Raw genomic sequence first — 23,458 nt, forward strand, 5'->3', positions numbered from 1 at the left:
CCCCAATTACAACCCATCTCTTTCCAGAAAACTGGAATTTACCATTTTCTTTCTCTTCAGACCAATAACAAAACAAGACCAAGACCCATTTAGTATTTACTCTTTTCCTGACATGAAACAAAACAAAAGTAACATACTTTACAAACCCATATGGTATTTTTTTTGGAGCTCTCTAGTCTATACTTTCTACCTTCTGTCTATTACAATTTCATTTATATCCCCAGAACAACACGGTGAAGTATGAAGAACATAAACACAGCTTGTTATTCCATGGCAGAAACCAGTACTAGTACCAGTACTAGCAACAAAAACATGAAGGGATCACCAATAACCAACTTAGCTCCAGACCAACTCTTTTCAATCCTGCTACTTTTGCCTATAGATTCAATTCTTGCCTTTGCTATGACTTGCAAGAGATTCAAGGCTCTTGCATGTTCTGACACTCTCTGGGAGTCCATATGCAGGAGGGACTGGGGTCCCAGCTCTGTTGATGTACTCAAGTCTTCAAATTTTCAATTTCAGCAGCAATGGATGAGGCTTTACAGGCAAATCTCTAAACTTGAGTCTGTTTCTTGCCATAAGATGACTTACCCTGATGGTGAACTTGAGCTCCCAAAACCAAGAGCTTCTCACTCTCTCAACTTTGTGTCTGATTGTCTTGTCTTGTTTGGTGGTGGCTGTGAAGGAGGTAAGTGTTTTTCATGAAACCCCATCTCTTATCTTTTTACATTTCTAACTGTGGTTCTTTAATACTGCTTATAAACAATAATATCATTATCATATGCTCTTCAAATTTTCTGGTTGAGGTGATTTTGATTTAACATGACAACATTGATAATTGTGTATGTAGAATTATCTGACCCCTTGTCTATTTATATTATCTTGAGAAGATAGAATCTTTTTGGCTCTTATGTTTGTTCTTTTCCTTAAAATCAGAAATATTTGACTCACTGATTTTTTTTTTTTTTAGTATAAATTAAGCATTTTGCCAATATAAAAGGAAAGAAGAATGAATTATGGACATGTTGCTTCTGTTTGTACATTGAAATTTCAATTATCAAATTCAGTCTCTGTTCTTAGCATTGGTGTTTTTGCCTAATAAGTGCAAAAGCATTGACATCTAACTATGGTACATATCATTGTTTGATAATTATATATTATCCTCTCTTCATGTTATAAGTGGACCAATTAGGGGTCGTTTTGGCCTTGTTCACGAGTTTGGATTTGAAGCTTGCATTACTTAAAGGTGCAATAGTGTTATTCATGTGAGCTATTGCTTTGAACTGTTGACATTTATTATTGTCTCTGGTGGGCTTTGTTGAACTGTGCTTTGGTCCTCTTGCTAGGATAGAGAGGGACATATATTGGCAGAAATAGTCTTTGTACCCTTAGCATAGTAATGGTTACCTCTTCTCTTGTAAATGTAGCGTCAGTCTTATGCATATTATGTTGGTTGTTCAGTTTACAAATTATGCAATCAGGATTTTTGCCTTCACAATATTATATTATTGTCTTCCTGGTCTTGCTTGTTGCTGTCCTGCTCCATTCTTAAGATTCTCTTCCATACAGTACCTTGTATAGTTTGCCCCTTGTTTATTAGTCTAAATTATCACCTTACTGGTGCTCGACTGCAAGTGGAGGAAAATATATGAAAACAGATAATTCTAAAAAAATATGCTAATCTCTCTATGAAAATTTATTGATGATGGCAACAATTAAAATCAATGGTCTCTAGTGTCAGTGTGCTGTGTAAATTGTCACGTAGAGGAGGAGTGGTTCATTCGCCCATCAAATGTAATTATCCTAGGTGTGTCGCTTTCCGTAATCATTTATTCTTAGGGTGAGTTATAGTGAGAATTGTGGGGCCTGGGTTAGGTTCAGTAATGTAGGTGAGTTCTGTAAGTGCCTTTTATTTTAAGCATGTATATGTCAAAATCAATTTTTTTCCTGATTGATTATGAAACTATTTGTCCTTTTCCTAATCCAAAATGTAGATTTTAAGAAAAATCTTCTTTTGTCAGAATCAATGCAAGTTATTTTGAAGCTGCCAATGCATCCTCAGTCGTAATTAGAGAAATCAAATGCTATGTTCTGGCTTATACTAAATTTTACAATCTTGTAATCATTGGTTACTGCAGGCTCAATTTTCCATTTCTTGAGCTATGTTAAGTTTAACATGTTATTAAATACAACTGCTTTCCTCTCATAGAATTGCACATAAGACAACTTATGCTATGTAATTTGGCATTTGAGTATGTTAGTTTCTCATCCCAATATTGAAGGTTATGAGATTGATGGAAGTGAAAGAGGTAAAGATGTCCTAATTTTCCCTAGTAGCCATAGGATTTAGGATGCTGCTTGGATTTTCTTTAAAACTGCTCAAATTCATTATGCATTTAACTTAAGTGACAACCTTCATTCTTCACAACATGCATGTATATTTGAGGTTGCATTTATTGGTTGATAGAGATGTTTGCAACGTTTCTGTTTACATAAATTATAGAACATAGACTTCTCTGTATTGAACTTTCCTCTTAGTTTTATTAATGTCTTTATTTTTTAATGACAAAGAGTGCTTTCAAGAAAACGTATTGATTCATATCATCTTGACTTGGTTCTGATTTCTTTATTGTTTCAAGCAATACAAAGTTGTGCTCTTCTCCCTTCTCCTATCCATGTTGAATAGAACATGCAGAACAAAATATTCTTCATGTAAAACCTGTTTTATTTAGATAGGGAAAAATCATACGGTTTTATGAAACCATGTGTTATGGCTCAAATTAATTGTCAATCCTACTTCTGATAAGAACAGTTGACAATTGCATTAAGTTTTCCTATGATTTTCATGTCCACAATGCCAAAAAAAAAAAAAAAAAAAAAAAGGAAGGCCTAACTTCAGGTTGCTAGAAAGTAGTGGAATGGTAACTTTGAGTTTCTCTACCCTTTGATTTCTCTCAAGAACTCATTCAGAATGAAGTAGTCCACCTGGCAAACCCAGGTATAATTTTTGAAATCAGTATTGTGAAATGATGAAGGAGACTGAATACATTATTTATTGCTGGAAAAGACAAATCTTTCAGTGTTTATTAGCAACTATAAGAATGTATACAATTATCTTATAGTTGAACATCAACAACCGATTTAAACTAAACATCCTTGATTGTGTAGGACGACATCTTGATGACACATGGGTGGCTTACATTGGTAAAGATTTTGAGAAGATGCTGAAGTGGCAGAAGGTTAATTCAGGCCTTCCAAGTGGGAGGTTTGGGCATTCATGTGTTGTAATTGGTGATTTCCTTGTTCTGTTTGGAGGAATCAATGACCATGGAAACCGTCAAAATGATACCTGGCTGGGACAAGTGACACGCCGTGAGACTTTAGGCATTACTTTATCATGGACGCTGCTTGATGTGGGAACCATTGCACCACCCCCACGAGGTGCACATGTGGCATGTTCCGTTGATAATAAGTTTATGCTTATTCATGGAGGGATAGGACTGTCTGGCCTCAGATTGGGTGATACATGGGTTTTAGAACTCTCAGAAAATCTTTGCTTTGGAACATGGCGCGAGATTGTGACTTGTCCATCACCTGCTGCTCGTTCAGGACACTCATTGACTTGCATTGGGGACTCACGGGTAGTTTTATTTGGAGGAAGAGGACTGGGTTATGAGGTGCTCAATGATGTTTGGCTCTTGGATATGTCTGAGGATATTCTGAAATGGGTACAAATACAATATGAATTGCCAAATATACCTGGAGGAGTTTCCCTTCCACGAGTCGGTCACTCAGCTACGCTGATTTTAGGAGGCCGGTTGCTTATATATGGTGGGGAAGATTCATACAGACACAGGAAAGATGACTTCTGGGTATTAGATATTAGTGCAATCCCTTCCATTAGCATGCAGCCAACCACACTGATCTCCAAGGAAATATTGGCAAAAATGTGGAAAAGATTGAAGGCAAGTGGTTATAAACCTAATAGTCGGTCATTTCATCGAGCCTGTGCAGATCATTCCGGGCGTTACTTGTATGTTTTTGGTGGAATGGTAGACGGTTCGCTTCAACCTGCTGAATCATCGGGGTTGATATTTGATGGGGAGCTTTTCCTTGTGGAGCTTGTGCTTCAGCTCTAAATAAGGATAAGAGAATAGAAAGAAAGGAGATGAGATGAGTACTTTGCAAATGCCTATTATGCTGCATTTTGTATATAGTAGCAGCTGGTGTTTATATCTTTTGTGAATTGACATTATCAGAATAAATAGGCCTGTGTTGCAGCAATGTTTTTGAGAGTAAGCTATGAGATATAAAAGAACCAACCATGTATTTGAACTGATGCAACACCTTGTTGCCTGTAGCTTATGTTCTTCTAAACAAAATCTTGGATATGACTTAATCATAAACTTTTCTATTCATTATCTGCAAATAAAGGAAGGGGGGAAAATGGACTGGAAAACACAACAGAAGTAATCAAAAGAATGTACAAATAGAAGTCATGCAATATCAATAAGAGAATGTAAATTCAACTGTCCTGTTTACTTCTTTCAAGCTTTTTGAGTGTTTGTTTGGTATAGATTATTTTTCAATTTTCTTAAAATAAGCTGCTTGAAAAAATAGCACTTAAGAAAAGTGAGGTTTTAAAAACTGTATTTTGAAAATGTGTGATTTTAAATCCTCTTAAATGGCTTTAAATAACTTAGGTTTGGAACCTTCTCAGATCTTTTGTGGAAAGTTATTAAGGGAGTATGTCAACCTTTTTTTCCCAAGTAATTATAGAGAAAGAGAGGTGTGGATGAAGACCTTACAGGTGTATGGTTCAAAGAAAAGTACTTTAGAAAAAATTAGTGCATGAAGTACATCCAACTTTTTTATCTTATGAACTCATACATAAGAAAAGAACTTTTAGTGCTCTATTCAGAATTAAGGTCGGGATTTGAGATCAACCCATAACTTAATTGACCAAGTGACCTGATTAGGTTGGGTTGGGATTCTTGGATCTGTTGTCAACCTAACCACACCCTATTTCTCATGCTTTGATCAATTAAGAAGCTTTGTTAAAGCCCTGCTGCGTATGGCTAGGCACATTCTTTCTGTCCCTTCAAGCTACATCAAGTTTCCCCTCTTTTACCTTATTATTTTAATGGTAGAATTTATACGGTATTTGCTAATTAAAGTCTGTAATGCAAACTGGATTTTAGGGCACTTCAGTGATTAAGACAGATCACCATAATTGATTTGTTATAATCTTATCAAACAAAATGCTCAATTTAATCACCAGCTACAAATTAGGGTTTGTGAGCTTACAAGGAATTGTGATTTGGATATTTCTTATTAATATCTCATTCTCATTCCTAAATCACAAAAAATTCCTCGTATAGATTGTGCATAAAATAGATTCATAATGTCCAATGTTTATATAATTCTCATAAAATAAAATTTGTATTATTTAAAGATTTTAATACAAATTGGATAAAAGGCCACAAATTCTTGCTAGAGTGAGGTTGATGACATTAATATTCCAAATCTACATTTCCAATGTTTTGATTGGAAATTGGGGGGAACCCACTTTGTTTTGAACTCTTTACAAGTCATGTTTGATCATTTACTATTCTACTTTGTCAATTGTAAATGAAAGTAGTTGTTAAGTCAAATCCTAGTTAATTAGGACCGTTACTAACAAATTACTAGGAAATCCTTTGAGAAGAGTGCATCAAATATAATATCTTGAACACATCTTTGAATTTCTTCTAATGCCAACATTAAACGTAGACATACTTATAAACACACTAAACATAAACATATGCATCCAACACAATATATTCAAGAATTACAATTATAAAAAAAAATAAATAAATAAATAAATAAAACTAAATGAATATATATATGTGTGTGTGTGTTAATAACTTTAATTAAATTTTATATACAAAAAATCATTAAGAAGAAAAAAGTTAATGATTTTGAAATGTAATTAAAAAGTTATTTCATTTTGTAATTTTTACCTTTGATTTAAAAATATTACTTCTCATTTACTCTTTTTTTTCCTCTAACTTATAAGTAAAAATATTATTAATATATTGGTGTGAAAGGTTAGTAACAAAAACCTAATTCTCAAAAAAAAAAAAAAAAAAAAAAAAAAAAAAGCTAACAAAAACCTTTTTTTCAGAAGGAAAATAAATATATAAAATCCTAAATAAATTGGAAAAACAATTAATAGTTGATGAATGAAAAGAGAAAACTTTCTCTAGCAAAATATTAAAAGAAGGGATAATGTTTTGGTAGCATAAGCAAGCAACCAAGTAGCTTTTCCAAAATAAATTCAAAAGAAGAATACGCGATTAATAAAATAGTTTGAATGACATTACGATGTACTAAATTATTAGAATGCAAACCATTGAAAAAAAATTCCAAAATAATTTAAAAGCTAAATGGATTAAAGTATGATTATAAGGTTTTAGACATAGATGAAATAACTTCATTTATTTATTTGTGTAACAAGATCAATGAAATTTGTTGTTGAGATGATTCTTGAGATTGTTGCTTGAATAGTGAATAGAAATCTTTGAGAACAATACATCGAATATGCCTCTCTTTAATGCATCTTGAAAGTACTTATGTTGTCCAACATTCTCAAAGTGACAGTTATATATGTGATCTTTCTGCCTCCAATTTAAAAGAAAGGTCAATGCCAAAGATAGAAGCCACATGCATACATACCCCCAAACATAAATATTAACATTACCATGAACATATACACAAATCATATACTATATAATAAAAGTTGGACTTAGAAGCTATGGTTACGCCAAGTAACTTATTACACTAAATTGCAACAAAGGCTAGATAAAGTCCCAATAAGCATTTTAAATAAAAGCAAATTGTAGCAATTTTTTAGATAAAAACCACAATTTATTTTTTTTATCAACTTTTTTTTAATAAGGTAACAATAAGTGATTTACTAAAACATGCAACCTATGTTTTCTTCATATCGACTTCTTCTTCATTGTTTTACAATAAGTTAATTGTACATAAAATTTTCATTATCTTACACTTATTAGTACTGAAGTATTCATCATTTATTTATTTTAATTATATTTCTCTTGATTTATCAATTTTTTAGATAAACATAAATGCTTAATTTATTATTATTTCTTTTTTTAGTAAAAGATAGAAAACAAAGATCAAGTGTGCAAATCTTGCAAAATAAGCTATAACTCTTGAAGCAAATGTGCATTTGATATGATCATGTGAGACATAAGGCTTTGGTGTTGATTACATAATCTGATAGAATTTTTTATTATCACATTAAAAGAAACATTCATATAAACCAATCTCAAGATGAAACTGCATAAAATAAATTAAGTTTGGAGTCTAAGTTACAAGGTGAGAAGGAATTAAGCACCCACCTTACCTGGTGAAATTGGTTTTCTAGACTATATAGGCCAATGGCTATATCATATCATCCAAGTAATCAACCTGTTATAGACATTCAAGAACATGCTATTCAAGGTTGAAATAAGTGTGTGTGCATAGTGGAAAACTTTAATTCTAGCATTTAATCATTTTGGATGAATTGAAAATTAAAGTATGGTTCCTGTGCCATGTGATAAAGCTAAAAAAATGTTCAACATTATTTATAATAGAACCTTAGGATATAAACATGTGAAGAACATATCATAAACATTCAAAGCATGTTATAAAAATATTCAAACAAAAGCATGCTTAAATCCTAGTGAACATATAATTAAAACAAACATGTTTTAAAGCTACACTAAGCATAAAAAATTAATAGAAAAGGGGGAGATTCCTCTTAGAATTTATCAAGTGTGACAATAAATTACTTAGATGCAAACTCGAGACCAAGAGGACCGATGTTTGCCCCAGCATGATCTAACCAAGAAGACGAACCACATAGTGCCTTTGTTTATTACTTCCTCTAAAACCCTAAGAGAGAATTGTAGGGTCTCTTTTAGAACCTTTAAGAAGTGAAGAAACAATTACCGAGCTACAAACCTGAGACTAGAAGGATTGATGTATTCCTTTCTAGTGATTTAAGGCTAGGTGGATTGAATCACCTTAGGCACCTTTCTTTGCTACTTCCTCTAGAGTTCTAGGGGAGTGGGGTGCTTTGGAATGAAGATCTCTCCTCTATTTTTAGTGGAGGGGGAAGGTTCTGGGGGGTAGATGCATTGAATTTGGAGTTAGTAGGAGTGGTGAGCAGGCCAAACCGAAAGTGGAAGGTTTTGGTCTGCTATCTCTAAGCATTGGTAAAAGTGATCTTCTAGACTACCCTGTGACAACCCATGAACTTCCTTTTTAAGCTCTGAATTGCAATTAATTCTCTGAATTTTTTTCAATTTTCTGCCTAATTAATCATAATCAAACATTATGGAGCCTCAATTAGTTTTAATTTAATTCAAATTAAGAATTAATTTTGACAAAAATTAAGGCTTTACTCAGTAATAATATAATTAATTATGTGTGTACATGCTTACCATTAGTGTTAGTCTTGAACCAATAGGATCGTGACGTGTCATTTAATGTGCGAGTGAATTTATTTGTATTAATTATTTATAGGTAATGCGCTCATTATTTATAAATAATGAATTTTTCATACTGAATTTTTAAAGATTTGTATAGGAAACATTTAATTTGGGATATGACATTGTTATTCAAATCAAGTTGTTTTGGCAATAATTGAAACAAAATCACCCAAAATAAAAGAAGATTTATTGCACAAAATCAACAATATTAAAAGATCATTCTAAAAAAAAAACAATATTAAAAGATAACTGTAAACTTAAATCAGTGAAAATAATTAAATATTTATCAATTTACTCCAGCCATTTATTCAAATTAGTTATTCACCTTTCTTTCTTTTTTTCTTTCTTTTTTTGATAGATAGATAGTGGAGAAAGGGAATGGATGAGATTCAAAGCACAAATATCAAACACCACAAATAATGTCACTACTTTTAGACACTTACTTTTCTTTTCTTTTTATCATTTATTAGACTCCTACTTTTTTTTTTTTAGAAGAAAACCTCGTACTTTCATTAAAAACTTAGTCATGATCAACAAGAACAACATGAAGGTGTGGAGAAATATCCTCTATCCACACTAATAAACCTCTAAAATGTTTTGCATATTTAGTTAAGTTGTGAGCTACCGAATTGCCTAATCTACGTGTGTTAGAGAAAGAAATAGAGTTGAAGACATTTATAGTGGATTTGATAGAAGTATACAGGTGAGACCAAAGGAGGCAAATGACTCTTCTTCACTTTTAAAAGATTTGATAACCATTTCAGAATCTCCCTTAAGGATAATTGATGAGAGACTGAGTTCAAGAGCAAAAAAGAGTGCTTTAATAGCTGCCATAGCTTCTAAATCATCTGTTGAGGGGGGAAGAGTGACTTTTTATGATTAAGATGATATAACCAACCCTTGATTGTTGCGAACAACCTCCACAGACCTACCTCTCCTAGATCTTTTAAAACTACTCCATCAAAATTGACCTTGAGAGAAGAAATTGAAGGAGAATGCCACTAAACCCAAGAGGAATGTTGTGTAGAGGCCTAGGCCATAGATACAAGAAGTTCTCGATGGAAATCAGCTAGGACATGGTTAGCATAAGGGATAACCTACGAGATGGGGCAATCCTTGTTGCTAGTTTTGATCTAGTTTCCTCAATACCAAATAGTCCACACCAACATAGCAAAAATTTCCAAATCTTTTCCTTCTTCAATGATGTAGTGTACCACGTCATAGAAGTTGAAAAAGGATATATTAGACTCTTACTTGAACCTTAATTATTTCCCAAATATTAAAACACAAAATAAGTATTAGCACACGCGTGATATAATATATATAGGGGTAATTACACTCCTTTCCCTTGAGGTTTAAAGAAATAACACTTCACCCCAAACTTGAAAGGAAAAAAAAAAAAAAAAAAAAACCTCCCCCCCCCCCCTCTCTTAACATTCGAATGACCAAACTTTGTTAAATTAATATCAAAATTGTTTTGTACTAACCTACCTTTTGCCTAAAGGCACATGTTTAAAATTATCTTTGTAGGGGTGATAGGCCTAGGAGCCCATATCTATGTATATATTGAGCTGGGGACCCAATCCGAGGACGTTAGGTAGTCCGAGAACGAGTAAACACCTTCATGAGAATCCGTATTAGTGAGTGAAGAAGTGAAGTGTGGTCATGGTCATCCTAGAAAGTGGTCCAAGGAGGAATGCCTCCTTGGCTAAGCAAAGTCGAGATCGGAAAGTATGGTCTGACATCAAAAGCAACGTTCCAGACAATTCCATTGATGAGGATAAGTATAAAAAAGGAACTAAATATAGGGAGGCTACGAAATATCTAAAGGGAAAGCTGTTGCCACCGCATTAAAGGCTCTACAGCTAACTCTCTAGCCGCATTAATGAGGAAGTGATATCTGAACAGTAACTTCCAGCCTTACAACTACTACCTAAAGACTTCAGGAAGGTGCTGATAGGACAAAGATCAACACCAACAATCCGATCTGCACATGGAAGGTGGAGATGAAAGGGGAAGATAGTATAAAATAGAAGGGGGATCCTAAAAGAAAGTGATCAAGAAATTAAGAGAAAAACACTGTAGCAATCAAGAATTGAACTTGTAATCAAACTTGAGAGAAATATATAAGAACTGATATCCTCAGACTGTGCCGATGACGATTTTCTTTAGATTAAACCAAACTATCTTCATTTTCTTGTTATCTGAATCCACTTTATTTGTTATCTGATTTATTAAAGCTCAGTTTTCCAACCCACTCTCTACAAATTTATTGTATTGGGCTTTTTAGGCATAAGTTCATTCATCCTTTGGGCTAGGGACCCAAATTTGGTCCTTACAATCTTATTTCAGAATTAAAATTCATTCTTTTAAATATTAATTAAAGTGTAATTTAAAATAGTAAGTGTGAATTTTGCTTTCTTTAATTTTTTTTCTTCTTTTTTCAACGGGTTATGATGAAATTTTCCATTGCAAGTGTTTTTTGGTGCTCGATAAATTTTGCATTTTTTTTCTAAATTTATTAGTTATTTTTTTACTAACCATGATTAAATGTTTTTTAAAGAAATTCTTATCAAAATTTAGAATATTTCATTATTAATATAAACAGAAAGGGGGGAGAGTGTTAGTTTCTTCAAACTTCAAGGGAGGAGAGTGTTTTTTCCCTTCAAATTTAGGGCGGAGTGTCATTATCTCAAACCTTAAGAGAGGGGAATGTAATTACTCCCCATACACACACAATACCACCGCGCACCCTTGACGTGATAGTCATTCCACAAATCTAACTGCTTGTAGAGTGTAGGAGGGATAAGGGCCACAATTCAAGTCTCCAGAAGAGAGTTTCACACACATATACACTTAGATTAGGTTAGAGTATAAAATTTATCTTGTAAAAAAAAAATTAACACACAATTATTGCAAGATTAGTTTTTAAAATTTTTTAAATAATTCAATAGTTAAAATAGAAAATGCGAAAAGGAATTTGATCTATGGATATAATAATAATTTGTACGTGCCATCCACTTTAGCAACATGGGTCGTGGCGTTGTAGTTCCAAGACTTGCATATTGGCATTGACATATTGGGGACTCACCCACCCTCCTCGTAACTCCAACGTATGAACTCTGTTCACCCCCACCTGCTCAGGCTTTCCATATCTCAAGCACCCAAATACCTCACCATTTTTTCCCATGTATCAACAACAACAACAAATAATACCACCACAACTTTTGACACCCAACTCAATGCTCAATCTCCAACAAACCATGAACACCCAGAATCTCCAGCAAAAGCCATACCAACCCAATTGTCCAATTGTGCCAACTTATTGGAACTGAATCAAATTTTTGCACACATAATCCGAACCCATTTTCTACAATTGTACCCTGCACCCTTTCATTGGAACAATATTATTAGATCGTACACTAGACTAGAGGCACCTAACAAAGCACTATGTGTTTACATTTCCATGTCAAAAGCTGGGGTCTTGCCTGATTGTTATACACTTCCCATTATCTTAAAAGCTGTGTCTCAAACTTTTGCAACTGGGTTTGGTCGCCAGCTTCATTCGGTAGCCATAAGGGTCGGGTTGGAGTACAATGAGTACTGTGAGAGTGGGTTCATTAGCTTGTACTGTAAAGCGGGGGAGTTTAGGAATGCACATGAGTTGTTTGATAAAAATCCTGATAGAAAGTTGGGTTCTTGGAATGCAATTATAGCAGGTCTTTCACAAGGTGGGCGTGCAAAGGAAGCGATAAACATGTTTTTGGAGCTAAGGAAATCTGGGTTTTTGCCGGATGATGTGACTATGGTTAGTGTTACATCAGCCTGTGGAAGTCTTGGGGACTTGAACTTGGCTCTTCAATTGCACAAACTTGTTTTCCAAGTTAAAACCTTTGAGAAATCTGATGTTTTGACATTGAATTCGCTTATAGACATGTATGGAAAATGTGGGAAGATGGACTTAGCTTATAATGTGTTTTCGAGAATGGATCAAAGAAATGTGTCATCATGGACATCCATGATTGTGGGGTATGCGATGCATGGACATGTGAATGAAGCACTAGAATTCTTTCAGTGCATGAGAGATGCAGGCATGAGGCCGAACCATGTGACTTTTGTAGGGGTATTGAGCGCATGTGTGCATGGTGGGACTGTACAAGGGGGAAGATATTACTTCCACATGATGAAGAATGCATATGGGATAATGCCCCAGTTGCAACATTATGGATGCATGGTGGATTTGCTTGGTCGAGCCGGATTGTTCAAGGAGGCCAGAGAAATGATAGAGGAGATGCCAATGAAGGCCAATTCAGTAGTATGGGGGTCTTTAATGGGTGCTTGTGAGAAGTATGGGAATGTGAAGATGGGGGAGTGGGCTGCTAAGCATTTACAAGAATTGGAACCTTGGAATGATGGGGTATATGTGGTTTTATCAAACATTTATTCCAGCAGAGGTTTGTGGAAAGAGGCTGAGAGGGTAAGAGAGGTCATGAAGGGGAGAAAACTTGCTAAGATTCCTGGCTATAGCCTGGCAACCAGTTCAAACTGAAAGCCAAGAAATTTTGTTTATTAATTTACATACACTTCCCTTAAATTCATTTCTTTTATTTTCATCTACGATTCAATTTCAATTATATTTGTGAAATAATTTCTTTGCTTTACAGATAATTTTTTAGTCTTTTATTCTACGTACTTTAAGACTTATGATTTATCCCAATTAACGACTTATTCTCACTGCACTGTACATTAAATTATTTAACTAATTCTACTCTTGTTAAAATTCTATTACAAATTTGGAAAAAGTTTAAATTATTTCCATTAAAATTTTGAAAATGTCAAAAGAAATTTCATTATTCATTTTAATGATCTATCATAATTTCTAATTTTGACAAAAAAATTACACAATAGTTTTTCCTTCATATAAAAACTCAAGGTAAGTAATTTTGTCTTTTATTTTCAGAAATTATTTTATTTTTCAGTTTTTCTGATGTGTGAAATTTTTTCTTTTCTTTATATTTTGAATTTTAATCAATTCGTGCATTATTAAAAAAGTAATAACACACCAACTTCTGGAAAATCCCCTATAAATATAAACCCAAGGTCCCAAACTCTAAGTAACAATAATTTTATCCAAATTACAAATTTGAACCTTCAATTGTGTATGGGCAGTCTCATATTTGTGTACACATTCAATTTCCCGATCATATAATAACACATTCAATTTCCTGTTCATAGAAAACCACGTGAGCCTAAAATTGAGTGGGGATAGTTCATTTTGGGAAAATTGGCACATAAGATCATGTCCAAACCCTTTGGGGGTATAGCTCAAGCCTCAATTCAATAAAAAATACAAGAATTGAGAGTCAATTTGGGTCATATGTGACGACAGTTTTGATAGTGAAGGCTAATGGGAGCTTGACTCCATTGTTTAGAATGAAAATTACAAATGACCAATTTTCCAATGAATAGCTACACTGAACACTATAAGCATCCACTCCCCTAATAACTTGATTTTAAAAAATAAAAAAGAAACAAAAGAGTGGACAATTCCTGTGTCCTTCGGCTAAACTCGGGGAGAAGAATTTTTCTAAGCCAATAAAAAAAAAAAATGCATTAAAAAAAAAAAAATACAGAAACCTGTTTGATTAGGTTTACAAGATAGCAAAAGGTTGGTGTGGCAGATTATACCCCAGCAAAGAATAAAATGGAAAATTTTGTCACAAGCTCAATTTCAATTTGGTTCTATACATGTCTCCAATAACCTTCTTTGGTGCTGGATCATTTGGTCCTTTGTCTTTCTGTCCGGATGTGAAGTACAACCATCCATTCCAATATCCAACTAGCGTGGTTTTCACACGGAAAGGAAGTTTTCCAATCACTGACCACTTCTGTAAACATTAACAAATCCAAAGTGTATTAGTACTATCAGATACAATCACAACAGAGCAAACTACATTGCGTAATTATTAGAGAAGTGTGAACATTTCCAGTACAGATGAATAATTTGCAATAATATACAAGGTCATGGCTTTGCAGGAGATGAATTGATACGAGTACAGGTTTTTGATTGTGGATAGTTACAATGGGTGAGGGAAAATTTGAACCTTAGATGTCATTGAATACTAGAAGGTGACAACTAGGTGAGCTACAAGGCTCTAAGCAAGTACAGGTGTTTGATTTTGACAGGGCTATTAGCATCAAATTTGGCAAATTTAAACAAAAGGTCTAGACAGACATCAGCAGATAATATGTGAACTAACAGCCAATAACACTTAATATACTCAAAAGTTTTCATATAGAAAGTAACATATGTAATAATTTTCACCATACATGGGACTTTGATGGTGAAGGCCTAATGATTAACAATAAGATTATTCCACTCCAAAGAATGCATATAGGAACCATAAATTGAAAGGATATTAATTCAAGCAGTGAAGCAGTGTCAACCTCTTTAACTGCAGCAATTAACTTGTATTTTTGAATGTGTACACACACATGTACATATAAATCAAACAAAAGCATAAAGAAAATTTTCGTGGTATTTAAGTCTTTAAGGGACCAAAAGTCAATACCAGTGTACCCAAGTTGAACTGGAATACTTCTCCGTTTAGAACCATTTTCTTGGTTACAGGGTGTTTATCTGTTGTGCCTCCAACAATAACAAAAGAATTGTTAACAAAAACCCAAGCAAATTCAATATGGGAATCTGGCTTTGGCATGGGAGGTAACTCTTTCCATTTCATCTCATCATCTAGCATGTAAACATTTCCATATACCACCTGAAACAATCAAGAATATGAAGACATGAAAAAGTGGAATGCAATGGATAAAGGAAGTGAAGGGGTGGGGAAGGTGACAGGTATTATAAACATAGAAATACATCATCATCAATAATAATATTTCTAACAGCTAATTCAAGAACTTCCAAAGATTATTATAATCCAGTTAAAGGTCAAAAGAGATCATTAGGAGACAAAGACAGAAAAACAACTTCAAAAATTGAACAATTATATATTTTGTTGGTTTAAACATGCTTTTGGGCCACAACTTTTGGGTTAAGTTTCATTTTGGTCTAAAATTTGGGGACAAAAGGTATATTTAAGCCTATTTTGTTCAACCGCATATATGGAGACCCACATCATACATAACTACATAATTTTTTTTTTTTTTTTTTTTTTTTTGATAGGTAAGAAAGTAATATTATTAATAGACAAGAATAAAAGATACACAAAGTTCATGGTATTGAACAAAGAACAACATAGAGACAAAAAGAAATAAAGGAATCAAAATCCTATTCTAAGAGACCAAAAAAAAAAATCAATAATAGTAGAACAATCCGAAAGACCCCAACATACACAACTACATAATATTGTGATCTGAAATAAATCCACACTGCATCTAAAGCAGCAGGCATTGCATGGCTCAACAAAACATGTTTGTTTTGGAGACCAAAAGCCCTCTCTTAATATTAAGAAAGTATTAATCATAGCTCCTCATATGCTACATCATAGAAGGTTTCACTGATAAAAATATTTGTAAACACAGACTTAATTCATCAGAGGCTTGTAACTATTTAATCAAATCATGACATAGATAATTCAAAAAGAGCTCACAATCATATTAAAAATGATATTTAGCATCCACTTTACCTTTAGGCATAAAAGGGTGGAAAATAACATGTTCCTACAACTTAAATTTGGGGAAGGTATAATTCCAACACTGAGATACATGGATAGTAGTGGAGACTAGTGTTGTTAAAAGTGTGCTTAGGCATGCTTAAAGCTTGAAGCTTGAAGCTCGAAGCTCGAAGCTCCACGGTCTGAAAGCTTCGCTTGGCCAAAGTGAAGCTCATTTAATGAAGTGTGCGAAAGGCATGCTTTTTGGTGCTTTTCAAAGAAGCAAAAGGCATACTTAGGTGTGCTTTTCTATTTTCTTGCCAAAAAAATACACAAATTATTAAAATTAACTCCTTGATCTTAAAGGAAATGACATGGACATTGATTTATAAAAACAAGCATCCAGTGTTTCCAATAGAAATGTTCAAAGTTCAAATCCCCCCTTCTCTAACTTTCGAATTATCAAGGAAAAAAAAGATAAAGAAGAAGAAGAAGAAGAAGAACATTGATCTTAAGCTGTTGTATCACAAAAAAAAAATGTTTAGGTATCAAAAGACATGAGCAAGGATAAAATGAGAGAGAGAGAGAGAGCATGCATGAATTTTAAAGAGGGGGGGAAGCAAACGAGATTTACATATGCATATGTGGATCAGAGAAGAAACCTTTTCATCCCCTTTTTTTTCATTGCTGGGATCTGTTTAGCCCATATACATATATTCAAAACTGAGAGCTTGACCATGAATACATTTCATTCCAGCCATCATTGGGTAAATTTTCAAGAAAATTAACTTGCAAACAGCCATTCTAGTTGAAAGCTTCTTAATGTTAACAAAAACCAAAAGAAGGTAATGAGACCTCTCTTTATAATGATAAATCCACTCTTTTTTATATGTGCTGGTACATCTTACAAAAAGTAAAACCAATCAATTCTAAACTAAAAATATAATAATTAGCTTACCTCATTCCTACGAGAGCACTTGAAAATTGGTGATCCAGGTTTTGCCATAAAATCACCTTCTTGACCACCAATAACGTAAAGCCGATCATCAGCCACAATACAAGCCCTACACAAAAGTGACAATTAAATAATAGTAACGCATGTGAGATTTGTGCAATGGGCTTTATGTTGAAACTTGAAAATGCTTATTTCAGCTATCCCAACAGGAAATTCACATTAATTTGACATGCACTACACATACTAGAGAACATCAATTCCCTATAACTTCCTTGTTTAAAGATGCTCTTATTCTTTTTTTTTCTTTTTTGGTATTTTCTGAAGTTAAAAACTCCCCATGGAATATGCTCATTTTATTGCTTAAGAAAATCTGTCCAGTTTTAGTATCATTAACAAAAGACTGCATTATATTGAAAACTATGAGGTATAACTATATTTGTTCAAAAAATTTCAAGCGATGAATTAGTCAGTTTAACAACTTATTTCACTAGAAAATGTATCAGTGATGACATTGATGTCTATCATCATCATAATCACTAGAATACACTATCAAGAATTATTTTTACAAATTCATTGCATCAATTTTTTCTTCTTTTTACAACATTAACTATTGTTACAAGAAGTTGAAAAATTGTAAGTGACCTTAAAAATATAAATGTCTAAATCAAACAGAAGTATTAAATCCTTAAAAACCTAAATGCAGAAGAAAGAAATTATCATAATTTGTTCATAACATAAGACACAGACCTATGAGGTCCTCCACGGGGAATGGGTATTTCAGTCCTCCACTCTTTTTCTAATGCTTTGCCATCTTTTACAGCAAGACTCCAATGCTCTAATGAAGGATCGTATCGGTTCTCCTTGCTGCCACCCATCACATGTAGTCTACCTCTCCAGAGTTGAGTTGCTGGTGCATACCTGAAAATTATTATGTACAACCTTTTTTAGTTACTTTTCTTAGAACTAGTGCATTTTCTAGTGGGGCAATCATTTAAGAGGTAAGAAGTAACAATTGGAGTATCAAAAAAAGAAACTTATAATTGATGTAGTAATTGCTACTGAAGGTGCATTAGACATTACATCTTGGAAATGGTAAAAAACATAACAATACATTCCATGACTTCTTTTTTTATATATTAAGGGGGAAATAAACCCTCATATCCCATGGAGGAAACACAACAATATCATTAATGGTTTACGTACAGCAGAAGTCAGATTCTCTCTTTTTCTTAATAAAAGTGCATTAGAAATTGTGATGAATTCTTTCTTCTTCTTTTTTTAAGTAGAAATTATGATAAATTCTTCAAGAAAATTGATTGACTACCAATTCTCTGTCATCTTGACATATCAAACTAAGCAGAAGGATATGCCACACACATAGAATTGTTCAACATAAATAGTTTAAGAAATTTTAAATCATAAACAGTGCAATTATTTGAATGATCTTTCTAAATTTGGTATTATAGGACATATAAACTTGTTAAGAACTTTCTATAATTGATAATTTTATAGGATAGTGCATGGACACTATTGTGTACAAAGCAAATCAGCCAATACTGAGCTATTCATCTGATGAAAGACATATGAACACCAGCCCAAAATATATATATATATATATATTAATGGGTAAAATGCTAGATGTGATATGTTTTCTAGTACTTGAACTATGTATGCAGGAGAATTCAGATTTTAATATCTTCTTTGTCTTTTCATTTGCTAAACAACGTCATGAACTTGAAAGCAACACAAGAAAAGATTCAACCCCTTGAATCCTGATATCTCACTTCATAGCAGTGGCAGTCACTAGTGACCTTCAGGTAGGTAATCAGGAATTAGAATTCTAATCCATAAATGGAAATACAGAACTCAATTAGATAAAAATTCCAAATGAAGCTTAATTAACTTAATTAATGCTTTTAAACAATATTTTTTTGGGATTGAAAAGGCACAAACAACAAAGGATTTAAATTTAACATAACACACAAATACAAGAAAAAAGTAAAAAGACATATAGATTAGCACAAAGATGTCTAATTCTCACGAGAGAGAGAGAGAGAGAGAGAGAGAGAGAGAGAACAAGTCACACAATGCCAATGATTTTTTTTCAACAATAGTGTTAACTCTTTTGATCAAGCTTTCATAAAGGCACATACCTAGGGACTGGTAAAGGCGGCATGTCCCTCCATTGCTTTGTCTCAGTATCAAGCACAAATGTATGAGCAGTAGGCCCTCTGCACTGTGGACCATATTGTCCTGTGACTACATAAATGTATCTCCCATCTGTTACCATTCCTAAATGTGAGTGCGCCATTTCTTTTGGCATATCAAATCTTCCTCCCCATGTATTATCAGTAAAATTGTATATATCAACATGTGAATGTACCTATAGAAAATCAACATTTTAAGTAAACAGAATATTAAGGTCCTTGGCTCTGTTAGCTCAATAATACAGTACAATACATATTGAAAAGAAATCAGTTTCTTCCAATGAGATCTAGCTCAAACAGCACCTCACTAGAAGAATTGAGGTGGAGAGCTTGGTTTTCTAGACCCACAAAAGCTTGTGAACATATCAATTGGGGAAAGAGAATTTGTTTGACAAACAAATCTTCTTTTGTTAAAAAATACCCTGAATCAGTGGCATATGGTTTCATCTAGGAGAGAATCTGCTTTCAGTATAAACTTTCATATAGCCAGAAATAACATATAACATGCAGTAGCTGCCTTCAGTTTTAGTGTATTCTTTTGGAACTTTGATTCAATCTTAGTATTATTATGATTTGTAAGTTAATCAAAAACACAACAGAGCTTGAAACCAGGACCTAACCCTTCACCTTTTTATTATAGGAGAATTAAGTTCCATCTAATATAGAACTCATCAATAAATTCAATCTTAGCATTCTAATGCTAAAAAAATCAGTAATAACACTTATAGACTAAAACAATGTACTTTACAAATAATGCTAACATAAAAATGTTACAAAATTTTAATATTTTTTTAATATGTAAATATGAATTAAATTCACATAGCACAAAAATGAGGCGCAATCCTAGTACACGGGTTATATACATGTGTGAACACCCGTGAAAATAAAGGCAAAACGAAATCTCAAATGGCATTAGCTAGACAAGGATTAAAACAAATTGGAGTAGAAGTCCAAAAAAATGTTCAGTGCAACAAAGTTGAGTACATCAAAAACAACCGGCTAACTTCTTCAGTATTAAAATTTCAACAAAATAGCAGGCCATTCAGATCACCAAGACAAAAATGAAGACTGAAGCATAAAAAATAAATAACTAGCCTCTCATTTTACAATAATAAACCTTTAAAAAAAAAAAAAAAGCACAGAGAACTTACGTAGTCAATAGTTCCGTATCCAGCAAAAACATACAGAAGATTCTTTATTTGTATGGCAGCCCCATCTAGACGAGGCACGGGTGAAGCTGCCATCTTTTCCCATTTTAATTCCGGGCCAGGTAAATCGGCAAAAGTTGCCGATAAGACTCTCCCGGATGCATCTTCCTTCTATAAAATAAACCCAAATTGGCCATCAATTTTTCAGATTAAAAAACATAACAAAACAGTGCAGCATTTAGATCTTTCTTCTTCCACTACTTAATAAGCATATTTTCCCATTCATAAAATAAATCTAAATCTAAATCAATACTACAACAGAAGTCAATAAGAAAAAACCAACACTGCTCTAGTCTCCTAAAATGCAACAATTTGATTCAACTAAGCCAATAGGAAATCAACAAAAGCCCATAGTTCTTTTTTTTTTTTTTTTAAATTTTATACCCAAATTTTAAATTACTTCATTTCACACATTTTATCAGCAACCAAACAAAACCACCTAAAAAAAACTGAAATTTACAATGATTCTAGCTAAACAAAGCAAACCCACAAATTAAATTTCCCTTCTTTCTCAGAAACCAAACAAACCCACCAAAGAAATTCACAAAATGCACAAAAAAAATAAACATGAATGGGATTAAAAGAAAGCTGACCTTTTTGGGTTGTGGTTGCTTCGGTTTATCATTACTGGGCAAAATTAGGTCATGATATGAAGAAAAAGCCGAATTGGAAGAAGAGGAAGAAGAAGAAGAAGCCCAGAGGAAATCAGCAATAAGAGCTAACCCTAATAGACTTACACATATCACTACAAGCCTCGCTGATCCATGTTTCCCTGAGGGCCTTACCATTTTCTCATAACTCTTTGCTCTCTCTAACTCAGTTTTTGTGTCTCTCTCTACAGAGAACAGAGACACAGTGTACTTGTTTTGTGTGTGTGCATGTATGAGAGAGATCTCATTCTATGAGAAAGAAGGTGCAGTTCAGACAGTCACCGACATGATTGGGGTTGTGGGATTTTTGGCTTCTTCACAATTATCAATTTTTTTGGGGATTAAAACTTAAATTCCCAATTTTATTTTCCCCCTAAAATGAAGTTTTTTTTTTTTGGTGTTAAGGTTTGAGTTAACACGAACTAGATCAGGAATTTTCAAAATTGACCAACTTTAGTTCCTAATCATCGCGAAAGATACGAAAAAATGATTAACAGTTTAGGGTTCAATTGTTCAAGTTGGATTCAGGGACCAAGTTAGTCAGTTTTGAAAAGTTTTAAATTTAATTGGCATTAGCCTACACTTTAAAAATGTTAACGATATTTTACTCTCTATTTTCATTATAAATAATTCATTACAAAAACAGGGGATTTTATTTTGTTTTCTATTTTTATTTTTTGTTTAAAAGATGATAGATTTAAGATAAAGTTTTAACTCCAAATTAGTTTTGGATCAAATTTTCCAACACATTATATGGCAATTTATGAAACTATTTATGAATATTATTTTAACAAGTCATATGATTTATTAAGAAAGCTACACATAAATAATTTAATCTATACATCATGAGTTATAGAGCAAGAGAGCTCCTATAGCCAGTATAGAACCAAACTTTTTCCATAACCCTTTTTTTTTTTTAATAGTAAGAGTGATAAAAAGAGTTGTACTGAACGTGGGCTCCAGTTAGCTCAACCGGTAAAGTTTCTGATGGTTGTATAAGAGATTTGGGATTCAATCCCCGCCTACACCAAAAACTGGTTGGTGTCTTAGTCTGATGATAAATAGCTATCATCAAGAGCAGACACCATAGGTTGAAACTCTCTCAAAAAAAAAAAAAAGAATTGTACTGAACCATATATTAATTTTAAGAGTAATTTATTTAAAAGAAATTATAGGTTTACATTTTTGTAAAATTTACCTTGTAGACCAAAAAAAAAATTGTGTACATTTGTATAGTCTACCATGTAAAATTTCCATTAATAATATAAAGTAAGAAACTTTCATTATTTAATTTAATTTCAAATGTGAGTGAGCTTATTAACAACCAAAATTTTCCCTTAAAAAACTAAAATTTTTTTTTTTTGCAAAACTTTAAGTTTGGTATATTTTGTTTATTGAACAAGCACGAGTTTATTTGTATATGTAAAATAAATTATTTTTTCTAAAATTACACCCTTTGTCACAACTTATAACATTATGACATGTCCACTATGAGTGTTTGGACAATTATTTTTGGATAAAATACTATTATGGTTCTTAAATTTTATCAAAAGTTTTTTTTTCCTCCAAACTCTAAAAAGTTTTTTTTTTTTTTTTTTGGGTAGTGTAGAGGCGAAAAATGAAAATTTTCAATAGTTTAGAAATGAAAAAATAATTTTTTTTTAATTTAAGGACAAAAAGTAAAATATTTTCAATAATTTAGAAATAAGGGTAAATTGAAAATTACACCCCTAAAGTTTGGAAGTGAATGGATTTTACACCCTGAAATTTCAAATTTTGGATTTTACCCCCTGATGTCTGGGGGTGTTTGGATTTTACATTCTGACATTTCAGAATTTGAATTTTAGTTTCGATTTTAAGGGGTGTTTGGATTTATCCCCTAAAATTTGAAAGTGTTTGGATTTTACACTCTAAAGTTTCATAAGTTTAGGGTGTAAAATCCAAACACTCACAAATTTTAGGAGGTAAAATCCAAATTATGAAATGTTAGGATGTAAAATCCAAACATCCAAAATTCAATGGGTAAAATCCAAATTCTAAAACTTTAGGGGTAAAATCTAATCATCTCCAAAGCTTAGAGGTGTAATTTGCAATTTATCATTATATATATATAAAAAATAATAAAAAAATAAAAAACGAAATCTTTAAGATTTAAAGTTGAAAACCGAACTTTTGACAAAGTGTACTTACAAAAACATAAAAACACAGGAGAAAATTGGCTTTTGACCTTATTTTTTAAAATATCTAGCAATATGTCCTTGACTCCCTGTTTTGAAACT

At 32.8% G+C, this 23,458-nt stretch overlaps 3 protein-coding genes across 3 annotated transcripts; 2 read left to right on the forward strand and 1 right to left on the reverse strand.

Annotated features, from left to right (window-relative positions):
* On the forward strand, positions 1–4,418 carry LOC126727533 (F-box/kelch-repeat protein At1g51550). The gene is made up of 2 exons (XM_050433229.1): positions 1–688; positions 3,169–4,418. Exons 1-2 carry the CDS (start codon positions 241–243, stop codon positions 4,137–4,139), a joined length of 1,419 nt encoding a protein of 472 aa, XP_050289186.1. The 5' UTR covers positions 1–240; the 3' UTR covers positions 4,140–4,418.
* Positions 4,419–11,578: 7,160 nt separating this feature from the next.
* LOC126727534 (pentatricopeptide repeat-containing protein At1g77170, mitochondrial) lies at positions 11,579–13,247 on the forward strand. The gene has a single exon (XM_050433230.1). It carries the CDS (start codon positions 11,659–11,661, stop codon positions 13,090–13,092), a length of 1,434 nt encoding a protein of 477 aa, XP_050289187.1. The 5' UTR covers positions 11,579–11,658; the 3' UTR covers positions 13,093–13,247.
* A 652-nt stretch (positions 13,248–13,899) lies between these two features.
* On the reverse strand, positions 13,900–21,501 carry LOC126727535 (kelch repeat-containing protein At3g27220). The gene is made up of 7 exons (XM_050433232.1): positions 21,123–21,501; positions 20,473–20,640; positions 19,268–19,497; positions 17,862–18,032; positions 17,118–17,223; positions 15,116–15,322; positions 13,900–14,431 (listed from the first exon to the last, which is right to left on the reverse strand). The coding sequence occupies exons 1-7, from the start codon at positions 21,315–21,317 to the stop codon at positions 14,261–14,263; spliced, it is 1,248 nt and encodes a 415-aa protein (XP_050289189.1). The 5' UTR covers positions 21,318–21,501; the 3' UTR covers positions 13,900–14,260.
* Between the last annotated feature and the right edge of the window lie 1,957 nt (positions 21,502–23,458).

Source organism: Quercus robur, chromosome 5 (genome assembly GCF_932294415.1).
Source record: "Quercus robur chromosome 5, dhQueRobu3.1, whole genome shotgun sequence".
Classification (NCBI taxonomy): Eukaryota; Viridiplantae; Streptophyta; class Magnoliopsida; order Fagales; family Fagaceae; genus Quercus; species Quercus robur.

Excerpts from the sequence above, each read along its gene's own strand:
- LOC126727533 (XM_050433229.1), top strand. The coding sequence starts at position 241 with ATGAAGAACATAAACACAGCTTGTTATTCCATGGCAGAAACCAGTACT. Across the intron at positions 689-3,168 it reads TGGTGGTGGCTGTGAAGGAG|GACGACATCTTGATGACACA; the intron begins GTAAGTGTTTTT and ends TTGATTGTGTAG.
- LOC126727534 (XM_050433230.1), top strand. The coding sequence starts at position 11,659 with ATGAACTCTGTTCACCCCCACCTGCTCAGGCTTTCCATATCTCAAGCA.
- LOC126727535 (XM_050433232.1), bottom strand. The coding sequence starts at position 21,317 with ATGGTAAGGCCCTCAGGGAAACATGGATCAGCGAGGCTTGTAGTGATA. Across the intron at positions 15,323-17,117 it reads AGTGCTCTCGTAGGAATGAG|GTGGTATATGGAAATGTTTA; the intron begins GTAAGCTAATTA and ends TGATTGTTTCAG. Across the intron at positions 14,432-15,115 it reads AGTTCAACTTGGGTACACTG|AAGTGGTCAGTGATTGGAAA; the intron begins GTATTGACTTTT and ends TAATGTTTACAG.